Source organism: Quercus lobata, chromosome 7 (assembly GCF_001633185.2).
Source record: "Quercus lobata isolate SW786 chromosome 7, ValleyOak3.0 Primary Assembly, whole genome shotgun sequence".
NCBI lineage: Eukaryota > Viridiplantae > Streptophyta > Magnoliopsida > Fagales > Fagaceae > Quercus > Quercus lobata.
Window position 1 is genome coordinate 35,328,633 of NC_044910.1, and position 23,112 is coordinate 35,351,744.

At 34.8% G+C, this 23,112-nt stretch overlaps 5 protein-coding genes across 10 annotated transcripts; all 5 read right to left on the reverse strand.

Moving 5' to 3' along the window:
- Positions 1-1,854: 1,854 nt before the first annotated feature.
- On the reverse strand, positions 1,855-5,792 carry LOC115953675 (endoribonuclease Dicer homolog 3-like). The gene is made up of 6 exons (XM_031071432.1): positions 5,278-5,792; positions 4,174-4,648; positions 3,883-3,962; positions 3,688-3,776; positions 3,140-3,466; positions 1,855-2,241 (listed from the first exon to the last, which is right to left on the reverse strand). The coding sequence occupies exons 2-5, from the start codon at positions 4,212-4,214 to the stop codon at positions 3,326-3,328; spliced, it is 351 nt and encodes a 116-aa protein (XP_030927292.1). The 5' UTR covers positions 4,215-4,648; positions 5,278-5,792; the 3' UTR covers positions 1,855-2,241; positions 3,140-3,325.
- A 1,402-nt stretch (positions 5,793-7,194) lies between these two features.
- LOC115953673 lies at positions 7,195-8,122 on the reverse strand. The gene is made up of 2 exons (XM_031071425.1): positions 7,689-8,122; positions 7,195-7,582 (listed from the first exon to the last, which is right to left on the reverse strand). Exons 1-2 carry the CDS (start codon positions 8,010-8,012, stop codon positions 7,523-7,525), a joined length of 384 nt encoding a protein of 127 aa, XP_030927285.1. The 5' UTR covers positions 8,013-8,122; the 3' UTR covers positions 7,195-7,522.
- Positions 8,123-11,603: 3,481 nt separating this feature from the next.
- LOC115953672 lies at positions 11,604-14,555 on the reverse strand. Its single transcript, XM_031071424.1, has 4 exons — positions 14,300-14,555; positions 13,544-13,744; positions 13,008-13,169; positions 11,604-12,096 (listed from the first exon to the last, which is right to left on the reverse strand). Exons 2-4 carry the CDS (start codon positions 13,724-13,726, stop codon positions 12,016-12,018), a joined length of 426 nt encoding a protein of 141 aa, XP_030927284.1. The 5' UTR covers positions 13,727-13,744; positions 14,300-14,555; the 3' UTR covers positions 11,604-12,015.
- A 1,853-nt stretch (positions 14,556-16,408) lies between these two features.
- LOC115953674 (endoribonuclease Dicer homolog 3-like) lies at positions 16,409-20,894 on the reverse strand. 6 transcript variants are annotated; one of them, XR_004083758.1, is made up of 7 exons: positions 20,642-20,894; positions 20,364-20,532; positions 18,728-19,202; positions 18,437-18,516; positions 18,242-18,349; positions 17,694-18,020; positions 16,409-16,795 (listed from the first exon to the last, which is right to left on the reverse strand). XR_004083758.1 is itself a non-coding variant. In XM_031071426.1 (7 exons), exons 3-6 carry the CDS (start codon positions 18,766-18,768, stop codon positions 17,880-17,882), a joined length of 351 nt encoding a protein of 116 aa, XP_030927286.1. In that variant the 5' UTR covers positions 18,769-19,202; positions 20,364-20,532; positions 20,642-20,894; the 3' UTR covers positions 16,409-16,795; positions 17,694-17,879. The 6 variants fall into 6 exon arrangements, 5 of the variants coding, with proteins under 5 accessions (XP_030927286.1, XP_030927291.1, XP_030927289.1 ...); XM_031071426.1 differs by having other exon boundaries at positions 18,242-18,330; XM_031071431.1 differs by lacking the exons at positions 20,364-20,532; positions 20,642-20,894 and adding an exon at positions 20,089-20,348 and having other exon boundaries at positions 18,242-18,330.
- Positions 20,895-21,283: 389 nt separating this feature from the next.
- On the reverse strand, positions 21,284-22,440 carry LOC115953676. The gene is made up of 2 exons (XM_031071433.1): positions 21,983-22,440; positions 21,284-21,870 (listed from the first exon to the last, which is right to left on the reverse strand). Exons 1-2 carry the CDS (start codon positions 22,304-22,306, stop codon positions 21,850-21,852), a joined length of 345 nt encoding a protein of 114 aa, XP_030927293.1. The 5' UTR covers positions 22,307-22,440; the 3' UTR covers positions 21,284-21,849.
- Positions 22,441-23,112: the final 672 nt, after the last annotated feature.

Here is a 23,112-nt window from a genome sequence, read left to right on the forward strand (position 1 = left end):
TATTTTTATAATTGTTCTCACACTTTTTATAAGTTAGAACAATGTTCACAATTTCAGGATCTGGATCCTCTCCATTTCCCTTTGAAATGGAGAGGCTCCAGTTCACGGACAGGATCACCTTTGCATTATATCAAGGGCCAAAAATGTGCCACGTCATAACTTAACCCACTTAACCCAAACCACACTTAACTACACTTAAACTAGAGGTTGTTTAACTCAACCGGACAAACCACAGTTTCTCTCTCACCAAACCCATCTGAACATTTCAAATTCAAACTCTCTTTCTCACTCTCTTCTCCAAGGTTCTCTCTCGCCCCGCCGTCACGATGCCTCCTCGCTCAGTTCCTCGCTCACCACACAGATTGAAATCCCTAACCCATGAACTCAGCTCCTCGCTCACCTCACACTGTGGGTTTCCTCTATCTCTCACACGGCCTCTCACATTCACACACACAACCCCGCCAGCACCGACGAGCGGAGCCGAGCCCAGCATCGATGTGCTGAGTCGAGCCCAGCCCAGCCCAGCGACGACGCCAATGAGGCTGAGCCACTGAAATTTTACTTTGATCAAACATAAAAGATAATGTTATACTATAAACCTAATTCATCCAACATTGATGTGGTTATTGTAGGACAACATTGAGTGTTAAATGGCCAACACGTTTGAATTTGCACCCATTGTCATTTGATCAACCTTTTTAGTAACTAGTAAGTTGCCTATATGATACACGGATAATTTTGTGATACTTTATGTAAGACAATTTTGGATATGTTGTACATATATTATAAAGAAAAAGTAAATTAAATTAAAGTAAATAAATATATACATTTTGAGATATTAAAAATTAGTTTAGTAACTTCACTGCATATTTGTAGCCTTTTTAAGGTAAATTTAAAATAATAAAAAAAAAATCATGAAACCAAAAATAAATGCAAAAGAGTAACGGGACCATGAAAATCAACTAATTTGTGTTGTGTTCACATATTTCATACCATGAAATGAAAGTATGCCCAACTCTTTGACCTTCTTCAACTCATCAATGGTGCGACACTAAGACATGGTGTGGGTAAGTGTGTGCATCTTTCTTATAGATGATTTAAAATTAAACCACGGTAAAATATAGTTTTACATTGCGCACCAAATATTTTATCTACTTATATACCTAAAACAAAAACTATCCAACCAAATTACCTAAACATAAATCGTATTTAAGCCCCTAATTTAAAAAGAAAAAAAAAATTACTCGTAGGGGTTTCGACGTCTTGATGGTAGTGGGAGGTCAGTATAACGGAGATAAGTGACCCCTCAGATTCTTCAATTTCTCTCTCAAATGTTTTGTTAGTCTCAGGTATTTTATTCTGGTAATATATAGTGAAATAGTGCATATTATTTAACAATCTACAATATTTTTGTGTCTCTCTATCTCTCTTCAGGGCCTTATCTGATTAGTTATTACTATTAGTCCTTAACTTATTTTATTATTATTTTATTTTTTTTTTAATGCTAAAACAGTAAGTATGCTGAATAACATGAAGAATAGAGAAATGTATGATGTAAGCTTAGGCAATTAATGTGATATTAATAAGATAACAGTAAAATAAGTTAAAGTGAACTATTGGGTAACAGTAAAAAAAAAAAAAAAAACTTAATAAAAGAGGTAAAAAAAAAAAGATTAAAAGCAAAATTAGAGTGCCACTTAGCAGGACCTCATGCATTCTTACATGAGGCCTCTGCTTATATATATATATTTTGATTTCAATAAAAATATTAAACGAAAATACGTGCAAGTTCCAGAAAAGCAAAAGCAGCTGTGTGAACAATTCTAATCACAATCATTTACGAACAGTAAGTAGTAAGAAGCAAATATCAAAATGCAATAGCTGAATGCCACACACATTGACTATCTTAATACATAATGCTCTGGCATTGTTTCGATCCATCACTCTCAGTATCAAAACAAGAAAAATAATGCATAGATGGTGCAAGCCTCGGGTGCCACTGTCAGGACTGCAGTCTATGTTAGAACAATCATTGGTTGGAGAAGAAACACTAGTTGACTCGGAGGGCAATTGATGTTCAGTTGATTTTCGCTTTTTATTGATCGCTAGCTCTGAAAGATTTTCATCAGTTAATTGATCACATACATCAATTTCCATGTATGAAGCAGTTGAATCGTCAATATGGTCCGCATCCAGATTTCTCTATTTGGAAGCACTTCAGGTGAATACAATTCCTCTTTCCTGTTGCATTTAAAAGTATCACATTAGCTATGTTGGGTAATGAAAAAAGTTGACAGATTCTGAGATGTGCAGCACATCAGCAAAATCTACTTGTGACCAAACTGCTCAACACTTAGACTCATTCATTACTACTGAAGCATTAGGGTAACTATACAAGAAACTAAACTTGTGTGTTTCTTTTTCAGTCTGAACTCATGAAATCATTCAAAATATAAATTCTATCACCAAATTAATTATTTTTAAGGCATTTAAGTTCCATTCCATAACCATTCATAAATAGTTCAATTTTCATTCTGATTATCTTTCTACTTCTAAAGTAATTCTTGCTTAAATAACCGCCAAAAGGGGAGGTGGGGGAAAAAAAGAGGACACCTAAGACAACTTTTAAATCGTCATCACAATTAATTTGGAGAACGGAAGAAACCATTCTTTGCATAGGTTTCAGAAGTTTTTTTTTGGGTAACTTTTATTTCTTAAATAAGACATCAAGGCAAGAAGAATATAAATAATAATATTTTTAATTAAAAAAAAAAAAGTTTCCAATGCAATGTGCATTTTATAGATTTAAAATTGTTCCCACACAAAAAAAACATTGGGTGATTTATGACAACAATGAGATTGTATCTGCAAAAACTATAAAAAGATAGATAGCTAATAAAGTAACCCTAAAACATTTTTTTTTTTTTTTGACAAGAAATATGTATATTCAAAAAACTCCTAAATGCAAAGAAGCATAAAGTATCTAAGAGAGTACCCTAAAACTTTATACTAAATAAAATCTTAAAATTTCTAAGAAAAAATTGAACTGCCCAATAATCTTTAATTAAAATGGTGATCTGCATAGTAAGGTTTATGAAACAAAGAAGAAGCACAGGCATTTAGAGAAGCACCAACAAACCTCAAGTTTTTTAAATAAGTGACAAGCTGCTTCTCCTCTTGCAATTTTTTTCTCCCCCTCATATCCCTCTCCAATCAAAAGGACGTCTTTCAGCTGTAAACTAAGCTCGGCATGCACCATATCTCCCTTCTTTATAAATGTTTCTTTTATAAAATACCCACGAGAAGCACATAGTTCTTTCAGTTTTCAAAATGGATGCAGTTCAAGCTTATCAGGGGTCACAATTGGAGATAACAGGGGCTTATATATTCTCCAAACTTCATTAAGATTAAGCTTGGTGTCAAGTAGTATTGCCCTTGCAATACTTTCCACCATATCTCCAAGAGCCTGTAACAAAAAGAAGATGGTCATACAAACAAACTAATCATAAACAGAAAAATAATGGCAACCAAACCACAAAGAAGCAAGTCAATGTAGAACTCACCAACCAAATGACTTACACAACAGCAAATATTTAAGAAACATTGACTAAGAATCATGGATACAAATGGCAACTGTCAAAATTCACATCAAGAAGAAGGAAAAGGGGAATGAGCATAAAAACTAACCTCAGGACCTTTTGGGCCTCGGAGTGATCCATCAGTATGAGATTCAGAAATAGACTTCACATATTCTGTTAGTTGACATAGAAGTAACCCTGAGCAGTGTTGAAGATCCTGGTGAAGGTTTAGTATTACAGCAGCTTGAGCGAAATTTTCATTATTTACTGAAGCTGAACACAAGTCAGTCAACTGTCAACTCACCTGGATCAATATCTGTGTAGCTCTGATAGAGATGCCATGTAATAAGCAGGTCCAACACCGAGTCACCAAGATATTCAAGCCTATGTCAAAAAATTCAAGAAGTTAAGAAGAGAGATTATATACAGCTCTTGCTTATTCTGTGTTCAATTTCTTGTCATTTTCAAAATTTACAGAGACTTCTTCAACAGACATTTAAAAAGGATATTTTAGGAAAAGGAAGAGGGGGTGAGGGGGCAGAGAGAGAAAAATTCAATCAAGTGATTCAAATCTGCTGAGAATGTCCATTGCTACCTGGTAACAATAGCCAACTCCCAGTTCTTGCTGGGATGCATGTGTTATGACCTCCTGTAAAAGACCCTTAACAGAAAATTCATAACCAAGCTTTGACTCTAGGGTTGCAACCTCATTATCTTTTGAGACGTAGGACCGTAGAGAAGCAGTAGTAATTGCTTCAACAACTAATGAGGGATCAAGTTCAGCATCAATTCCAAGCCACTTCATCAGATGGAGTGCAGCAATTATTCCACCACCAATATAGTATGCTCCTATGAGGGCTTCAACACAATCAGCCATGGTTTTTAAACTCATCCATCTATGACCTTAATCACAGCTATTTCCAATCATAACTTTGGGTCTTCAGTATGGAATTTTGCATCCAAAGGCACTTCTGGAGTATCCACCCCACATTTACAGGGAATAGGCCATAAAAACGCTGTCCAGGAGCAACCCAACGACGAGGATCAAATACACTGTCACGTATATATCCCTGTCAAAGAAAAAATGCAAAGCATCGTAACTCATAAACTCATTAAGGTACTAAAGCCTGTTAAAAGTTAGACTTGTACCCAGTGCATACAGGAATGCAAAGCAGTGTATAACAAAATAAAAACAAACAGGGATAACATATGTTCATATATTGTGGCATGTTCACAAAACATTAATGTCATTTTTCTAATGTACATAACAAAATCCCAGTGATCATTGGACCAAATAGCATCTCCTTCCCACATAAATGAGGGATGGAGAGTCCAGTTCCGGTGCCTGAGTCTTATATATCTGTCAAAGAAAGAAATTTATACACCAACATGCTGCTGATTATTACATGTTCATATTGACTTATCAGATACTAAATTTATTTTATCCAGGATGCCATCTCAATGTGCCCATATTGTATTGTAGCTGCATAGTCTTCCAAAATGGTTTGTTTGTATATTTTTATTCCACTAATAAGACAAATTTCATTTTCCACCATTGTAAACTAACTTAAGAAAATGACAGATTGATACATATTCCATAATTATGTTGCCAAAATAACAATTTGAAATAAATGAAACATTTTCATAATTTACAACTCAACTTGGTATCAAAGCGTCCTGATCCAACCCTAGAACTTACTAAAACACGTTGGAGGCTATGTTCCAATGAGAGGGGTGTGCTAATGTCAGCACCGACAAGGTCACCAGAATCCGAAGAACAAACCATCTGACTTGCCGGAATCTCCTGATATTTGCAGTGATTTTCCCAATATTTTTGGAGCCATCTGCAATGTCTTTTTCATTTTCCATTGTTTTCTTTTACCCTTGGCACCAATTCAACCCTAGAACTCACTAAAACGCATTGGAGGCTGTGTTCAATGATAGAGATCCATGTACCTCACAAGGTGATCTACTATATGGAGGTTAAGGGTGGCGTAGTGCAAGGAACCCGGTTTTGTGAGGCAGGTAGGTCCATGATTGAGAAAACTGTAGTATGTAAATGCCTTGTTTGATGTATTGTATTTAGCTCAGATTCAGGATGGGATAGAAGACAAAGTGTGTTAGACACTTAGAAGTCATGACAGGAGTTATCTATGGAACTATATAGAGGAATCCAAAGGGAAAAATACACAATAAGCTCAAAACATCATTCAGGATAAGAAATCACTTACTTTTTGTTGAAGTACTCTGAAAATGTCATATTTTGATGAGGCATTGTCAGTGTTTCCGCCAAAAGGACTCTCAGCAGAGATATTATTCACAACCTCAACAACAAAGTAGATTTTTCCAGTGTGAATTGCCAAAACTATCATCTCCTTGAGGTTGTTTATCTCAGCCATGCTATAAGCAAAGTGGATAACATTAGTTCCAATAAAGTTAGAAACTCACTCTACTTTAAGACTAAGAAGACAGTGATAATACTTAAGTTCCAAGAAAGTTAGAAACTCACTCTAGCCTCAGCAAATCAACCTTCTTGACTAGCTTGCTCTTGCTAACAACATTCTTTGCCTTGCCATGCAGAGAAACTTAATGTTCTTGTCATGTTACAACAAACCCACTTCCAACTTTCTTCAAGCTGACTCCTTTGTTTAGCAATGTATATATAACGGAAAATCTTATTTCGCACTCATTATTCCACACCCTATACACACTCATTTTTTAAATTATGTTTTTAAAACATGATTTCAGTTAAAATTGTGAAACCGGGGCTTGTTAAGCATATTCAACATAGCTGGTTCAAAGCAACTGCCTTATTGGCCACAACAAGTAGCAATAGTTCGATAAGCAAAGCGAGATATGTGTAGAAAGGACCTTTAACACATTAGCAAAAACATTTTAATTGTTGAACAACCACATTAAAACAACAACACGTGGAAGAGCTAAAGCTAGTTACAATATTCTGAATAACTGATTAAAAGTACTCAACATCCACAGATCACATTGTCTTTTCTCTTAACAGAATTTTACAAACAAAAGCGAAATTTGAGTCTCTCCCTCTTGATCTACTGTTGTTGGACTCAAGGGTGGAGCCAGGGGGGTCGAGGGGGGTGCCTCCCCTTGGCTCCTTGAAAAAGATCCTTGAAGTTGGTATATTATGAACTTTTCTTTGGTACTTTACCCTAACAAAAAAAAAAAAGACTCCCACTGTACAGACCCTTAACATAAAGAAAGTAGGAAAATAAATCTTCTCCACATATCAAATCATATCACTTTTTCACCAAATTTACCATTCTTATTAGTTTTATCTCACCACTTACATCTTCACCCATTTCATTGTTCCTTTTTTTCTCAATCATTATTTTCAATTTACTATTCACAACACTTTTCTTGCTGAGCAATGCTATGAATACTACAAATTTTACAAATTGACGTGTTATCAATCATAAAAATATTCATTCAAACATTTATTTATTATATTGTTTAAGTGCCATACATTCTTGTCATTGGAGAGCAAAAAAATATACTGAAATTATGGCTCAATTCCTAGCAAAAAAAAAAAATCTCAGAATTTCCTTACTAGCACATTTTCATTTTCTCACATCATAAAAACAAAAAGTAAAATCACGTACACCTCTTAATAAATTTGATTGAACAAAATCAAATTAGAGACCTTTTTTGGTCCAACCATAATCGCATGGGAGAACAAAATGAATGGAATAGCATTCTTCTTCTGATAATCAAGATTCATTCATTCAGCATTCTTAATTCATGACACAAGCAGACATTTTAAAAAAACCTCAATGGGTCGTCAAAGCACCACTACACTACATTACATTAGTGTTGTTAATATTTTTTTTTTTACCTAAAAAGAAAAGGACAAAAATATATAGATTAGTTGTTTCTTTTTGTTTCTGCTCCAAAACAGCAGCGGTATTCTCTACTAACTAAGATTGCGCCTGAGAATATTGATCCTGAGAAGATTGCTCCTCCTGAGAAGATTGATCCTGAGAATTAAATTATAATATAATAGTGATTAGTAATCAACTAAAATATTACAAAAAAAATGGATATAGATAGAAAGATAAAGAAGGAAATATAAAAAAAATATACCAATCGCCGAAGAGGCACCCACGAACCGTCTCCGACAAAGGGAAAGTTAATGACTATTTGTTCACTGCCAAAAACCCTGAATCCGAGGGCACTTTGGTCATAAAAGCCTCCCGGAAGAGATATTTCCATAGGGAAGTGCGGAATCGCCGAATCAATGTTACCATTCACAGTAACGGTTCCTGTGTTCCAATTCACGAAGACCCTGACGTCACGTAAATTAGAGCCCTGTGGATACACAATTATCTTTTGACATCCCTCGCTCAGTGAGCGATGATAGATATGATATGGACTCCGGCTGACAGGCAATGGGACTGGTTCACTCATTTTTTTTTCCGATAGAAACGGCGAGATGAAGTTGATCTGGTTTTTAGGGTTTTTGAATTGTTGTGTTGTGTGTGACTGAGAGGATGAGGGAAACAGGAAAGGGCTTTTATATCTTTAGGGTTTTGTTTCTTTGTTTTTTCGATCTATTCTGTCAAAAAAAAAAAAAAGTTTTCGGGCCCACTCCAAGTGACGGTCTAAATCTACAATTTTCTGGGCCTATAGGCCCCTTTACAAAATGTCTTAAGACCTTTGGGCCTCTATGCCATCACTTTGCCACCAGAGATTTTTCCTTCTTTTTTTTGTGATACATGTATAATAGGGTCCAAGGGCCAACATAGGCTCAAACAGCTAGCCTAGCCCGTGGACAAGCCATATATCAATACACAAACTATCAATTGCTACATTTCAACCCTTAAATTTTGGAGTAGAATGAAATCAGTAGGGTTATATACTTTGGATGGAATTCTAACAGTTTCGTTTTAATTAAAACTTTAAAGGGTCAAATGTAACAATTAAAAGTTTGTGAAATGGATGAATCACAAGAAGGTGAATTGTAATTTTCCCTATATTCAAACCGTCTTTACGCTGGCCCCATTTGGACGCTGCCCATATCTCCCATCTACCAAAGAAAAGAAAAAGGAAAGGAAAGAACATTAAGGGGAATTATAATACATTGCTAACCACAGGGCGTACACGGTCACGGATATATGTCACGATTTCCTCAATCAATTTTCTACAACGAGCTCTGGCGATACGTTCATTGAAGGTGGTCTTCCATTCACTGATACTGCGCTCCACCCAATCATCAATACTGTCCATGGCAGCGTTCTGTAACTTCTGTTTTTATAAGAAATATCAGGTTGGGGTCAAAAGCTGATTTTAAGCAATAAATGAGTAATCCAATGCCAATGACAATAAGAAAGAAAGAATTGAAGCAAAATTCCAAGTCCAAAAAACAATAAAGCAAATCAAAATAGTAGAAACCCCATAAGATATTATCCAAAAGAAAGAGTAGCATCAATGTAAAACATGGAAAAAGGAGCTTTCTTTATGCTATGTTTGTTTACAAAGAAAAAGTTGGATAAGAAAAAGAAAAAGCATATAATTTTTAGTCGATCTCTAATTTCTCATTTGGAACACAGTGGTTAAAACCAAGTACCCCACAAAACTAGTTTCTTTTTTCTTTCCTCAGTCTTATTGCAAACCAAACAAGAAGTCAAAAACTGTTATGATTCTTTGAATTCAAATTTTTAAGCCAATGAATAACAAGCTCTCAGCTTTTCTTGGACGTTTCTAATAAAAAAGAAAAAGAATGAAGAAAATAAGAGTACCCTTGAGAGAGAGAAGTCTGGTTTGAGAGATTATGATCTGAGAGCTAACGGAGACTCTGGTTTGAGAGATTGAGAAATTTGAGAGCTTTTCGTTTGGGTAGCGCAATAGAGGAAAAAGATGAAGAAGAGTGAAGTCTACGAAGCTATAGGCTTTTATAAACGGTCTGAGGAAATTAGTTAAGTTAGTTACTTCCCGCTCCTTTTGATTTTGGCTTTTTTGTCAGCTGTGGTCAGAGTAATCAACGATGGAAATTTTAGCCACGTTAGAATTTATATATATATATATATATATATATATTTAAATACTAGATAAAAATTATACTCTAACTTAATCTAAGTATATATGTATGTGAAAAGGGAATGCTACCATAGTCGGAAGCCATTATGGTTACGTTCAGGTAGGGAAGCCACTTTGGTCACCCTTCTCTAACCATTTTTTTTTTTAAAGAAAAATTGGGTTTATAGTTATTGAAAAATGATATTTTTTTCATCTCATGTATTTGATAGGAAACATATGAAAATAAGGAAAAAAGTTTGACTCCAAACATATTTGGAGTCTTAGGCTTCAACTTCTAATAGGAAGATGATATGTACCCTTAAAAAAAATCGGTCAATCAAAGAAATATTATCATATAATGGATCAATCAATAAGTCTAGAATTAAAAAAAAAAAAAAATCATAGCAGTTGAGATTGAGCAAGTTATTTGTTTATTTTTTGTTGGTAAAACAGTGATGTTAACCAGTATCATTATTAGGGTATGACTGATAATTAGGCTATGTTTGTTTTACCTAGAAATATTTTTCAATTAATTATTTTTCCAATTTCAAGTGTTTGGTATCACAGGAAATGTTGGCCAACTTGTTGACTGCAAATTTTGGGCAATGTGGAGTAAAATAATTTACACCTCTAATTTTAGGAAAAACATTTTGCACATCACTTAAAACTCATCAACTCCAACCTCCACCCCACACCCTACAATTAGCAGCTAGTATTCTCGCCCTCATCATCAGTTGTCAATCTTGCCATTGACACCAATCATTGATTCACCCCAAAAACTGGGCTCTCTCTCTCTCTCTCTCTCAACTTCTTTTTTTATAGACATTTTTTTTTTATTAATTTGGATTTTTTTGGGATGGAAATTGTTTATTATATATCTGTTTGTGAGTTGAAAAAATGTGGGAAATTAATAAAAAAATATGTATTTGATAGGAAGGACAAAAAATAGGAGGAAGAAAAAATAATGTATTTGTCCAATGTTTTGACAGGAAAAAAATGCTTGTGATTTGTAATTAATTATTATATCATCCATCTTCTTAAAAAAAAAAAAAAAAATCACCCCTATCATATAAAAAGTATAGGAGGGATACAAATACATATTTTTTGAGGGAAAAATATTCCTCTTAATGATGGCGTCCAATGTTCAATGTTCTTGCACTCTTACCCTATATTCCTCTCAATTTTTTTTGCCTATTTGGAGGGAAAAATATTTTGTAGCTAGGGAAGAAAATAACTCTCACCAATTTTCCACCCCAGTTCTATATATATTTGGTTGATGGAAATTGTATAAATATTACTTCTTTCACTAATTTGGTTGATAGAAATTTCAGGTGAGAATTTAAAATTTTCACGAATTAAGAAATAACTCCCACCAAATTAAATCATATTTGTATTTGTATCTCAAGATTTATTGAAAACACCTTCGTTTTTTCCTTTTTTTTTTTTTGCTGGCTGGTTTCACCAGTTAAGTCTCTTCTTTTAATTAGAAGTTGGTCATACATTGTAATTTTTTTTTTTTTTTTTTGACATAAACAAAGTATTCATTTGTAAATTGGTACTATATAGACCAGAGATGAGAGCTTTTCTAATATGAATATCCTACTATTCACAAATGGTTTAAAATCTATGCTATCTTTGTAAGATGGAAGTAGATGTCATTTTACCAAGATCACTTACAAACTTGGGTATATTTTTCTCAAACCTTTTGAAGGCAGGGGAGAAACCATTAGAGAGGTGCAAAGCAATAACAAAAAAAAAATATAAATATATATATATATATATAAATATACAACAAATTTCACAATGGTTGAGATGATAGGTTATAATATTGGTGTATAATAAAAGTTATGTTAATGAACCCAGCTAGATGATGTCTGGTGGTTAGTAGTGAGAGGACTCTTAGTACCTGCATACCCAAAAGAGGGTGCCTCATATATTTAAGCAATATTAATTGCCAAGTATTCAGCCAAAGAAAACCAGAAAGATAGAGATATATAAGCACCATTAATCTCTTTATCAAGGTATATTTTTACAATTACTTTATTTGATCTTGAAGTCACTTTTACCTACAAACACCTATGATGTGCATCAATTTCAATATTGAAATTATTTACCAAAAAAAAGTTCAATATTGAAATCAAGGACACGAACTGTAAAGAGAAGTAATCCTTAATGGTGGTGTATTCAAATGAAACTAAATGTGTCTTTCATCACTGCCTACATAAGAGAGGATCAGGAAAACCCCGCAGAGAAATTGGGACAGCAGACACCCTTTCTAGTGCCCACAGATAAATAGCACAACCATTTTCACAGCAGTTGAAAGCACTCACATACTAACATACTATCTATGCATCCATTAGGCCAAATTAACGTATCCAAGAATCGATAGAAGGCATCAGGGTGCACGGAAGCCCCTTGGGTTGGAGTCGCTTTGCTGAGCCTGTTGTAGTTGCATTGTCAATTCATTTTTTTCCTCCTGATAGTGCATCATAGAAACAAACAATCGTCATCAGACTAGAGAAAAATTAGAAAACTAACAGTAGACATATAGTTAATTGAAATCATGCAAATGATATGCAATGACTATAAGGAAAGCAAGGATTCAATCAAAATTATTAATGCCCAATTAATTTCTTTCGAATGAACAGCATATATAGCCACTGAAGACACTGCTGCTGACATGGAAAACATAAGACAAAATACAGAGGCTGAATTTAGTTTTGTTTGTGTAATGCTTATGCATTCAATTTGCGCCCAAAACAATTTGGGTTAATGGGCAATTTCTTTTAGCCAATCGAAGAGCCAGTACCAAGCTACCTATTTGGCGAATCTCGCCACGTGTTGACAGCCACAGCTATCCTACACAAATTCTTGAATCTATACCATATAAACAATCAGAAAAGCTTACAAGTAGAGCTGGTAGCACTAGTTCCACCATGCCCACCAGAGTATGGTTTGAACTTAAAGATCTACAGCAATTCCAGCCCACCCCTTAACACTTGAGACATCAACCCCCAAGTGGCAGGATATATTCGGTAATTTGGCAATTGGTTACCTCTCTCACAATAAAGCTCACACAAGTCTTAAAAGAAAGAAACCCAATATTAAGCAAATCTATTTGAAGCAATATCACCCAAACAGAACTTTCCATTCCATTTCTTTTAAAGATCCAATTTTTCCCTTCTTTAAACAAAGTGTAAACTGTAAAGTCCTTTTCTTTATCTTTTTATCCCAATCTTTTTGTACCTACTCACACCAAAACAGACAAACAAACAACATGGGGTCTTTCTTTTCCCAGTGATCAATAAAATGGAAACAAAACTATCAATTAAAACAACCTTCAAGCATCATGGTAAAACAAGCATATATGGGGTGCGTGAGCTAAACCTCTAATGCTCTCAGCCGACTCTGGTATTCGGGCACCAGTTGCTTCAGATATTGCACCTCCAAGTTCCGATTTTCAAGCTCTTTCTCACGTTCAAGTTGGGCTTCCTGTGCTTGCTTGAGATTATTAATTTGCATACAAGCTCCTTCAATCAGTCCCTGCAACTGCGAGAATTTTAAAACATCAGAAGAAATTAAACTATACCTTCTGCTAATATTGTTCAAATAATTTGTAGAGAAAAACACAGAAAAAGATAGATCTCCTCAAGCCTATAAATTATCCCATTAGAAAGTCCTTTGATGGACAGAAATTTCTTCCTATATATTAAGGATAGTCTCCATTTTATAAACTCCTTCCATCAAGGAATTTTCATTATCAAATCTCACTAAATACCTATCTATAATGAAATTCCTAATGGGGTGAGTCTTTATCTATTACTCACTCTAACTATTAAATATATTTTTTTTCTTTTAGGAATAAATAAAATACATTTCTCCTATCTACCAAAGTAAAGAAAAAGGAAGGGAAAGAACAATACATTTTCGCAATGAGAACCCACAGATTCAGCATTACTCCATGCTAGTTTACTATAGGTTGTGATGAAAGCCTCCAACAATCTTCTACTACGAGCTCTGGCCTGATGTTCATTCAAGGAATTCTGCATTTCTCTAACACAGTTCTCCACCCAAGGATCAACATCGAAATCATCCAAATCGTCCATGGGAGCGTTCTGTAACTTCTGTTTATGTAAGAAATATCAAGTTTAAACAATAAATGAGTAATCCAATGCCAATAACATTAAGAAAGAACTGAAGCAGGATTCAACTGCAAAAAATAAAGCAAATCAAACATGTAGAAACCCTGTAAGAGATTATCTAAAAGAAAACAAAAGAAGTGAAGCATAATTGAAAAAAATTTGGAAAATAAGCTATCTTTATTCTATGTTTGTTTACGAAGAAAAAGAAAAGACATTTAATTTCTAAACAATCTCTAATTTCTCATTTGGAACACACAAAAACTATCAAGAAAAACTCTTTTCAATACAAATTTTAAGCCAATAAATAACAAGCTCTCAGCATTTCTTGGACGTTTCTAATCAAGTCAAGTTCAAGTAAACTACAAGAAATATTAAATTAAAAAAAAAAAAAAAAAAAAAAAAAAAAAAAGAAAAAAAAGAAAGAAAGAAGGGGTCGATATGGTGCATAAAGAATTGTATAACTATGAACTAGAAGAAAATCAATAAACACATGATTTCGACTGTGAAATTTAAAGAGTTGGAATCGTATGAAAGTACCCTTGAGAGAGAAGTTCGGTTTTGAGAGATTGAGATCTGGGAGCTAACAGCAAATCTGGTTTGAGAATTGAGAATTCTGAGTGCTCTTCGCAATAGAGGAAAAAGGTGAAGAAGAGTGAGTCTTTATGAGAGAGGCTCTGACTCTTATAAACGGACTGACTTAAGTAGTTATTTTTAGTTAAGTTAGTTACTTCCCGCTCCTTTGGGTTTTGGCTTTTTTGTCAGCTGCGGTCAAACTGATCAACCAATGGAGAATTATTTTTATAATTGTTCTCACACTTTTTATAAGTTAGAACAATGTTCACAATTTCAGGATCTGGATCCTCTCCATTTCCCTTTGAAATGGAGAGGCTCCAGTTCACGGACAGGATCACCTTTGCATTATATCAAGGGCCAAAAATGTGCCACGTCATAACTTAACCCACTTAACCCAAACCACACTTAACTACACTTAAACTAGAGGTTGTTTAACTCAACCGGACAAACCACAGTTTCTCTCTCACCAAACCCATCTGAACATTTCAAATTCAAACTCTCTTTCTCACTCTCTTCTCCAAGGTTCTCTCTCGCCCCGCCGTCACGATGCCTCCTCGCTCAGTTCCTCGCTCACCACACAGATTGAAATCCCTAACCCATGAACTCAGCTCCTCGCTCACCTCACACTGTGGGTTTCCTCTATCTCTCACACGGCCTCTCACATTCACACACACAACCCCGCCAGCACCGACGAGCGGAGCCGAGCCCAGCATCGATGTGCTGAGTCGAGCCCAGCCCAGCCCAGCGACGACGCCAATGAGGCTGAGCCACTGAAATTTTACTTTGATCAAACATAAAAGATAATGTTATACTATAAACCTAATTCATCCAACATTGATGTGGTTATTGTAGGACAACATTGAGTGTTAAATGGCCAACACGTTTGAATTTGCACCCATTGTCATTTGATCAACCTTTTTAGTAACTAGTAAGTTGCCTATATGATACACGGATAATTTTGTGATACTTTATGTAAGACAATTTTGGATATGTTGTACATATATTATAAAGAAAAAGTAAATTAAATTAAAGTAAATAAATATATACATTTTGAGATATTAAAAATTAGTTTAGTAACTTCACTGCATATTTGTAGCCTTTTTAAGGTAAATTTAAAATAATAAAAAAAAAATCATGAAACCAAAAATAAATGCAAAAGAGTAACGGGACCATGAAAATCAACTAATTTGTGTTGTGTTCACATATTTCATACCATGAAATGAAAGTATGCCCAACTCTTTGACCTTCTTCAACTCATCAATGGTGCGACACTAAGACATGGTGTGGGTAAGTGTGTGCATCTTTCTTATAGATGATTTAAAATTAAACCACGGTAAAATATAGTTTTACATTGCGCACCAAATATTTTATCTACTTATATACCTAAAACAAAAACTATCCAACCAAATTACCTAAACATAAATCGTATTTAAGCCCCTAATTTAAAAAGAAAAAAAAAATTACTCGTAGGGGTTTCGACGTCTTGATGGTAGTGGGAGGTCAGTATAACGGAGATAAGTGACCCCTCAGATTCTTCAATTTCTCTCTCAAATGTTTTGTTAGTCTCAGGTATTTTATTCTGGTAATATATAGTGAAATAGTGCATATTATTTAACAATCTACAATATTTTTGTGTCTCTCTATCTCTCTTCAGGGCCTTATCTGATTAGTTATTACTATTAGTCCTTAACTTATTTTATTATTATTTTATTTTTTTTTTAATGCTAAAACAGTAAGTATGCTGAATAACATGAAGAATAGAGAAATGTATGATGTAAGCTTAGGCAATTAATGTGATATTAATAAGATAACAGTAAAATAAGTTAAAGTGAACTATTGGGTAACAGTAAAAAAAAAAAAAAAACTTAATAAAAGAGGTAAAAAAAAAAAGATTAAAAGCAAAATTAGAGTGCCACTTAGCAGGACCTCATGCATTCTTACATGAGGCCTCTGCTTATATATATATATTTTGATTTCAATAAAAATATTAAACGAAAATACGTGCAAGTTCCAGAAAAGCAAAAGCAGCTGTGTGAACAATTCTAATCACAATCATTTACGAACAGTAAGTAGTAAGAAGCAAATATCAAAATGCAATAGCTGAATGCCACACACATTGACTATCTTAATACATAATGCTCTGGCATTGTTTCGATCCATCACTCTCAGTATCAAAACAAGAAAAATAATGCATAGATGGTGCAAGCCTCGGGTGCCACTGTCAGGACTGCAGTCTATGTTAGAACAATCATTGGTTGGAGAAGAAACACTAGTTGACTCGGAGGGCAATTGATGTTCAGTTGATTTTCGCTTTTTATTGATCGCTAGCTCTGAAAGATTTTCATCAGTTAATTGATCACATACATCAATTTCCATGTATGAAGCAGTTGAATCGTCAATATGGTCCGCATCCAGATTTCTCTATTTGGAAGCACTTCAGGTGAATACAATTCCTCTTTCCTGTTGCATTTAAAAGTATCACATTAGCTATGTTGGGTAATGAAAAAAGTTGACAGATTCTGAGATGTGCAGCACATCAGCAAAATCTACTTGTGACCAAACTGCTCAACACTTAGACTCATTCATTACTACTGAAGCATTAGGGTAACTATACAAGAAACTAAACTTGTGTGTTTCTTTTTCAGTCTGAACTCATGAAATCATTCAAAATATAAATTCTATCACCAAATTAATTATTTTTAAGGCATTTAAGTTCCATTCCATAACCATTCATAAATAGTTCAATTTTCATTCTGATTATCTTTCTACTTCTAAAGTAATTCTTGCTTAAATAACCGCCAAAAGGGGAGGTGGGGGAAAAAAAGAGGACACCTAAGACAACTTTTAAATCGTCATCACAATTAATTTGGAGAACGGAAGAAACCATTCTTTGCATAGGTTTCAGAAGTTTTTTTTTGGGTAACTTTTATTTCTTAAATAAGACATCAAGGCAAGAAGAATATAAATAATAATATTTTTAATTAAAAAAAAAAAAGTTTCCAATGCAATGTGCATTTTATAGATTTAAAATTGTTCCCACACAAAAAAAACATTGGGTGATTTATGACAACAATGAGATTGTATCTGCAAAAACTATAAAAAGATAGATAGCTAATAAAGTAACCCTAAAACATTTTTTTTTTTTTTTGACAAGAAATATGTATATTCAAAAAACTCCTAAATGCAAAGAAGCATAAAGTATCTAAGAGAGTACCCTAAAACTTTATACTAAATAAAATCTTAAAATTTCTAAGAAAAAATTGAACTGCCCAATAATCTTTAATTAAAATGGTGATCTGCATAGTAAGGTTTATGAAACAAAGAAGAAGCACAGGCATTTAGAGAAGCACCAACAAACCTCAAGTTTTTTAAATAAGTGACAAGCTGCTTCTCCTCTTGCAATTTCTTTCTCCCCCTCATATCCCTCTCCAATCAAAAGGACGTCTTTCAGCTGTAAACTAAGCTCGGCATGCACCATATCTCCCTTCTTTATAAATGTTTCTTTTATAAAATACCGACGAGAAGCACATAGTTCTTTCAGTTTTCAAAATGGATGCAGTTCAAGCTTATCAGGGGTCACAATTGGAGATAACAGGGGCTTATATATTCTCCAAACTTCATTAAGATTAAGCTTGGTGTCAAGTAGTATTGCCCTTGCAATACTTTCCACCATATCTCCAAGAGCCTGTAACAAAAAGAAGATGGTCATACAAACAAACTAATCATAAACAGAAAAATAATGGCAACCAAACCACAAAGAAGCAAGTCAATGTAGAACTCACCAACCAAATGACTTACACAACAGCAAATATTTAAGAAACATTGACTAAGAATCATGGATACAAATGGCAACTGTCAAAATTCACATCAAGAAGAAGGAAAAGGGGAATGAGCATAAAAACTAACCTCAGGACCTTTTGGGCCTCGGAGTGATCCATCAGTATGAGATTCAGAAATAGACTTCACATATTCTGTTAGTTGACATAGAAGTAACCCTGAGCAGTGTTGAAGATCCTGGTGAAGGTTTAGTATTACAGCAGCTTGAGCGAAATTTTCATTATTTACTGAAGCTGAACACAAGTCAGTCAACTGTCAACTCACCTGGATCAATATCTGTGTAGCTCTGATAGAGATGCCATGTAATAAGCAGGTCCAACACCGAGTCACCAAGATATTCAAGCCTATGTCAAAAAATTCAAGAAGTTAAGAAGAGAGATTATATACAGCTCTTGCTTATTCTGTGTTCAATTTCTTGTCATTTTCAAAATTTACAGAGACTTCTTCAACAGACATTTAAAAAGGATATTTTAGGAAAAGGAAGAGGGGGTGAGGGGGCAGAGAGAGAAAAATTCAATCAAGTGATTCAAATCTGCTGAGAATGTCCATTGCTACCTGGTAACAATAGCCAACTCCCAGTTCTTGCTGGGATGCATGTGTTATGACCTCCTGTAAAAGACCCTTAACAGAAAATTCATAACCAAGCTTTGACTCTAGGGTTGCAACCTCATTATCTTTTGAGACGTAGGACCGTAGAGAAGCAGTAGTAATTGCTTCAACAACTAATGAGGGATCAAGTTCAGCATCAATTCCAAGCCACTTCATCAGATGGAGTGCAGCAATTATTCCACCACCAATATAGTATGCTCCTATGAGGGCTTCAACACAATCAGCCATGGTTTTTAAACTCATCCATCTATGACCTTAATCACAGCTATTTCCAATCATAACTTTGGGTCTTCAGTATGGAATTTTGCATCCAAAGGCACTTCTGGAGTACCCACCCCACATTTACAGGGAACAGGCCATAAAAACGCTGTCCAGGAGCAACCCAACGACGAGGATCAAATGCACTGTCACGTATATATCCCTGTCAAAGAAAAAATGCAAAGCATCGTAACTCATAAACTCATTAAGGTACTAAAGCCTGTTAAAAGTTAGACTTGTACCCAGTGCATACAGGAATGCAAAGCAGTGTATAACAAAATAAAAACAAACAGGGATAACATATGTTCATATATTGTGGCATGTTCACAAAACATTAATGTCACTTTTCTAATGTACATAACAAAATCCCAGTGATCATTGGACCAAATAGCATCTCCTTCCCACATAAATGAGGGATGGAGAGTCCAGTTCCGGTGCCTGAGTTTTATATATCTGTCAAAGAAAGAAATTTATACACCAACATGCTGCTGATTATTACATGTTCATATTGACTTATCAGATACTAAAACTATTTTATCCAGGATGCCATTTCAATGTGCCCATATTGTATTGTAGCTGCATAGTCTTCCAAAATGGTTTGTTTGTATATTTTTATTCCACTAATAAGACAAATTTCATTTTCCACCATTGTAAACTAACTTAAGAAAATGACAGATTGATACATATTCCATAATTATGTTGCCAAAATAACAATTTGAAATAAATGAAACATTTTCATAATTTACAACTCAACTTGGTATCAAAGCGTCCTGATCCAACCCTAGAACTTACTAAAACACGTTGGAGGCTATGTTCCAATGAGAGGGGTGTGCTAATGTCAGCACCGACAAGGTCACCAGAATCCGAAGAACAAACCATCTGACTTGCCGGAATTTCCTGATATTTGCAGTGATTTTCCCAATATTTTTGGAGCCATCTGCAATGTCTTTTTCATTTTCCATTGTTTTCTTTTACCCTTGGCACCAATTCAACCCTAGAACTCACTAAAATGCATTGGAGGCTGTGTTCAATGATAGAGATCCATGTACCTGACAAGGTGAGCTACTATATGGAGGTTAAGGGTGGCGTAGTGCAAGGAACCCGGTGTTGTGAGGCAGGTAGTTGCATGATTTAGAAAACTGTAGTATGTAAATGCCTTGTTTGATGTATTTTATTTAGCTCAGATTCAGGATGGGATAGAAGACAAAGTGTGTTAGACACTTAGAAGTCATGACAGGAGTTATCTATGGAACTATATAGAGGAATCCAAAGGGAAAAATACACAATAAGCTCAAAACATCATTCAGGATAAGAAATCACTTACTTTTTGTTGAAGTACTCTGAAAATGTCATATTTTGATGAGGCATTGTCAGTGTTTCCACCAAAAGGACTCTCAGCAGAGATATTATTCACAACCTCAACAACAAAGTAGATTTTTCCAGTGTGAATTGCCAAAACTATCATCTCCTTGAGGTTGTTTATGTCAGCCATGCTATAAGCAAAGTGGATAACATTAGTTCCAATAAAGTTAGAAACTCACTCTACTTTAAGACTAAGAAGACAGTGATAATACTTAAGTTCCAAGAAAGTTAGAAACTCACTCTAGCCTCAGCAAATCAACCTTCTTGACTAGCTTTCTCTTGCTAACAACATTCTTTGCCTTGCCATGCAGAGAAACTTAATGTTCTTGTCATGTTACAACAAACCCACTTCCAACTTTCTTCAAGCTGACTCCTTTGTTTAGCAATGTATATATAACGGAAAATCTTATTTCGCACTCATTATTCCACACTCATTTTTTAAATTATGTTTTTAAAACATGATTTCAGTTAAAATTGTGAAACCGGAGCTTGTTAGCTGGTTCAAAGCAACTGCCTTATTGGCCACAACAAGTAGCAATAGTTCGATAAGCAAAGCGAGATATGTGTAGAAAGGACCTTTAACACATTAGTAAAAACATTTTAATTGTTGAACAACCACATTAAAACAACAACACGTGAAAGAGCTAAAGCTAGTTACAATATTCTGAATAACTGATTAAAAGTACTCAACATCCACAGATCACACTGTCTTTTCTCTTAACAGAATTTTACAAACAAAAGCGAAATTTGAGTCTCTCCCTCTTGATCTACTGTTGCTGGACTCAAGGATGGAGCCAGGGGGGTCGAGGGGGGTGCCTCCCCTTGGCTACTTGAAAAAGATCCTTGAAGTTGGTATATTATGAACTATTCTTTGGTACTTTACCCTAACAAAAAAAAAAGAAGACTCCCACTGTACAGACCCTTAACATAAAGAAAGTAGGAAAATAAATCTTCTCCACATATCAAATCATATCACTTTTTCACCAAATTTACCATTCTTATTAGTTTTATCTCACCACTTACATCTTCACCCATTTCATTGTTCCTTTTTTTCTCAATCATTATTTTCAATTTACAATTTACTATTCACAACAGTTTTCTTGCACAAATTGACGTGTTATCAATCATAAAAAAAAAAATTCAAATTAGAGACTTTTTTGGTCAAACCATAATCGCATGGGAGAACAAAATGAATGGAATAGCATTCTTCATCTGATAATCAAGATTCATTCATTCACATTTCAAAAAAACCTCAATGGGTCGTCAAAGCACCACTACATTACATTAAGAAACAAAAAAAAAATAAAATCTAAGTGCTGTTAATATTTTTTTTTTTTTTTACCTAAAAAGAAAAGGACAAAAATATATAGATTAGTTGTTTCTTTTTGTTTCTGCTCCAAATCAGCAGCGGTATTCTCTACTAACTAAGATTGCTCTTGAGAAGATTGCTACTCCTGAGAAGATTGATCCTGAGAATTAAATTATAATATAATAGTGATTAGTAATCAACTAAAATATTACAAAAAAATGGATATAGATAGAAAGATAAAGAAGGAAATATAAAAAAAAATATATATATACCAATCGCCGAAGAGGCACCCACGAACCGTCTCCAACAAAGGGAAAGTTAATGACTATTTGTTCACTGCCAAAAACCCTGAATCCGAGGGCACTTTGGTCATAAAAGCCTCCCGGAAGAGATATTTCCATAGGGAAGTGCGGAATCGCCGAATCAATGTTACCATTCACAGTAACGGTCCCTGTGTTCCAATTCACGAAGACCCTGACGTCACGTAAATTAGAGCCCTGTGGATACACAATTATCTTTTGACATCCCTCGCTCAGTGAGCGATGATAGATATGATATGGACTCCGGCTGACAGGCAATGGGACTGGTTCACTCATTTTTTTTTTTTTTTCCCCGATAAAAACGGCGAGATGAAGTTGATCTGGTTTTTAGGGTTTTTGAATTGTTGTGTTGTGTGTGACTGAGAGGATGAGGGAAATAGGAAAGGGCTTTTATATCTTTAGGGTTTTGTTTCTTTGTTTTCTCGATCTATTCTGTCAAAAAAAAAAAAAAAAGTTTTCGGGCCCACTCCAAGTGACGGTCTAAATCTACAATTTTCTGGGCCTATAGGCCCCTTTACAAAATGTCTTAAGACCTTTGGGCCTCTATGCCATCACTTTGCCACCAGAGATTTTTCCTTCTTTTTTTTGTGATACATGTATAATAGGGTCCAAGGGCCAACATAGGCTCAAACAGCTAGCCTAGCCCGTGGACAAGCCATATATCATATCAGTAGCACAGCAACAAAAGCTTCAGGGTTCGTTGGTTTGCCATTAGCATCTGATACTCGTCAAGTAAGGATGTTGCCCCACGCAGAATAGGGGGGAATGAGTAAACTAGCAGTGTGAGGGACAACTATGTAGTAAGTTAAGTAAGGTTCGGAAGAATAATGGAAAGTAGCATCTCAAGTTTTAAAAACTCGAGATCCATATTAAAACTCGAGTCCCAAAAACTCGCTTTGCGAGTGTTTTGCTGGATGAGTTGGACTGAAAATGCCACATAGATCTCAAGTTTTAAAAACTCGAGTTCCTATAGTGGCTTTTTTAAGTCCTATAGTGACGTTTTAAAGCCCTATAGCGGCATTTCCCTGCAAAATTTTTTTTATATGATTACCCCACACTTCAAGAGAGTCAATTTCGTACCG